The sequence below is a fragment of the Nansenia antarctica genome (assembly GCF_963989245.1).
Source record: "Nansenia antarctica genome assembly, chromosome: 5".
Lineage (NCBI taxonomy): Eukaryota > Metazoa > Chordata > Actinopteri > Argentiniformes > Microstomatidae > Nansenia > Nansenia antarctica.
Genome location: NC_137690.1, coordinates 4,116,394 through 4,118,893, shown reverse-complemented (window position 1 = coordinate 4,118,893; position 2,500 = coordinate 4,116,394). Strand labels below are relative to the sequence as shown.

Sequence of the window (2,500 nt, the reverse complement as noted above, 5' to 3'; positions counted from 1 at the left end):
CTCCTCCTCCTCCAGTCACAGAAGGCAGCAGGAGGCCGCTAGATTACCGAGGGATTACACACACACACACGCTCATTAACTCAATGCCACACACCCGGGGATTGACCCTGAGCTGCTGCCACTGAGTAGCCCGGCTCAGGAGCACCTTGGCTGGGCTGGAGGAGGACCGGCGTGAGCCTTGGAGGACCAGAGTGAGGACCAGTGAGAGGACCAGTGAGAGGACCAGTGAGGACCAGTGAGGACCAGTGTGAAGACCAGTGTGAGGACCAGTGTGAGGACCAGTGTGAGGACCAGTGTGAGGACCAGTGTGAGGACCAGTGAGAGGACCAGTGAGAGGACCAGTGAGGACCAGTGTGAGGACCAGTGAGAGGACCAGTGAGAGGACCAGTGAGGACCAGTGAGGACCAGTGAGGACCAGTGAGGACTGGTGTGAGCCTTGGAGGACCGGCGTGAGCAGGAGAAGCTCGGAGCTCTGGGGGATGTTGTTACGCTCCGTCTAACTCGGTGACACACAACCTGGCTTGATTTTTAGGCCGGGCGGGAGAAGACTTGAACTGATGAAATTGGAGACTGGCTGGCTGGCTGGCTGGCTGACTGACTGACTGGCTGGTTGACTGACTGGCTGGTTGTATGGTTGACTTGCTGGTTGACTTGCTGACTGGTTGACTGGGTGGCTGACTTGACTGACTGACTGTTTTTCTTGTTCATCGTGGGCGTTTCGTGAAGAAAGTGCAAGGCAAACGTACCGGGCATTACCACCAAAACAAGTAGACTGGCTGATCGATTGATTGATTGATTGACAGATGTGGGGGAGGAGCAAGATCCAGTATAGAAGTCCTGTTGAAGCGTAACTATTTCTACCCTTCTTCGCCTGTCGTGAGCTGTGTTTGGTTCCTCTCGAGGATCGGAGTGTGTGTATGTGTGTGTGTGTGTGTCTGGCCTTCCATCCCATCCCATGATGCATCTGTTTGTGGCGGGCACAGGCCGTGGGGTGTTGCTATGGAAACACTTGCCCTGTACCGGGGTGGTGTAGAGTTTTCTGGCATGTCTCAGATCAGATAAGCTGCCTCTCCGACGCCTTCTTAACACCGATGCCAGAGGTGGATAGAGGAGGATAGGCCTCAGCTGTGGTTGTTTAGGCCCATCTCCTCCAGGACACACAGAGACAGACGGACAGACACACACTTGGAGCTCTGTTGAGCTAGTTTCAAGGAAAAGCCACCATCTGGAACAATAACTCCCATGCTTATCGATGTAGTCTCTCACGTCGTCATGACAGCACCTCATCGACACGTTCGTGTTCACACGTTCACAACGAAGGAAGTCGCCGTTTCCGACAAGTGACCGGTTTTGTTTACGTTTTATGTTAAATGTCCGTTAGCTTTCAGTCCGTCTGTTTGCTTTATTATTACCAAATCATGTACGACCCGTTTTGACGCCTCTCCACCCTCCTCTGCCTTCTCGACGTCTTTCGACGAAGAAGTCATGGCTAACCCAGACTCCCCCCCCTCCTCCCCCTCCTCCTCCTCGTTCCTCCACGGCTTCGACCTGGGCGGCAACTTCACCGACCCCCGCCCGCTGGGCAGCGGAGCCACCGCCGGCCTCGTCCTCTCCGCCCTGGACCAGCGCACGGGCCGGCGGGTCGCCGTGAAGAAGCTAGCGATGCGAGACGCCGTCTCCGTCAAACACGCGCTGCGCGAGGTCAAGATCACCCGGCGGTTGCAGCACGAGAACGTGGTGCGCGTCACGGAGGTTCTGGGTCCTCACGGACGCCCGTTGCCCCGCGACCCGGCGCAGCTCGGCCCGGCGCTCTACATCGTGCAGGAGTGCATGGAGACGGACCTGGCGCAGCTCCTGGAGCAGGGCCCGCTGCCCGCCGGCCACGCCACCCTGCTGTTCTACCAGCTCCTGCGGGGGCTCAAGTTCATCCACTCGGCCAACGTGCTCCACCGGGACCTGAAGCCCGCCAACGTCTTCCTCAACACCGACCAGCTGCTGCTGAAGATCGGGGACTTCGGACTGGCGCGCATCGTCGACCCCCACTACTCCCATAAGGTGAGGGGAGAGGGGGAGGGAGGAAGGGGGGGAGAGAGGGAGGGAGGGTAGGCAGGCCTATGGGGGGAGAGAGGGAGGGAGGGAGGGGGAGGTATGGGGGTAGAGAGGGAGGGAGGGGGAGAGAGGGAGGTATGGGGGGAGAGGAGGGTTGGGAGTGAAGGAAGGAGTGAGAGGAAACTGGATGTTAGGATGGCAAAAACCCTGTCATGGTACATGACTGGTACATACATATGCATAGGCTGTTTGAATATGAATATTCATGACACACTATATGCATATTCATACACATATGCAGATTCATGCATATTCATGTGCGTTATGTTTATACACGTAGCTGTCAAATAGCCTACTTACAAAATGCTTGATGGCAGTTTGTCTTGTGCCAGGGATACCAATGGGGTAGTTCCAGAAGTGAAAAGTTTAAAGGGGCAACACCCCTGGCCCC

At 56.6% G+C, this 2,500-nt stretch overlaps 1 protein-coding gene across 1 annotated transcript in view; it reads left to right on the top strand.

Annotated features, from left to right (window-relative positions):
• Positions 1–1,485: 1,485 nt before the first annotated feature.
• LOC308159193 (mitogen-activated protein kinase 4-like) overlaps positions 1,486–2,500 on the top strand; it is a gene marked incomplete at both ends in the record, with an annotated part of 30,571 nt that continues 29,556 nt past the window's right edge. The window contains one exon of the mRNA XM_080532939.1: positions 1,486–2,055. Within this exon, the coding sequence (XP_080389065.1) occupies positions 1,486–2,055 (570 nt within the window). The remainder of the gene's footprint in view (positions 2,056–2,500) is intronic.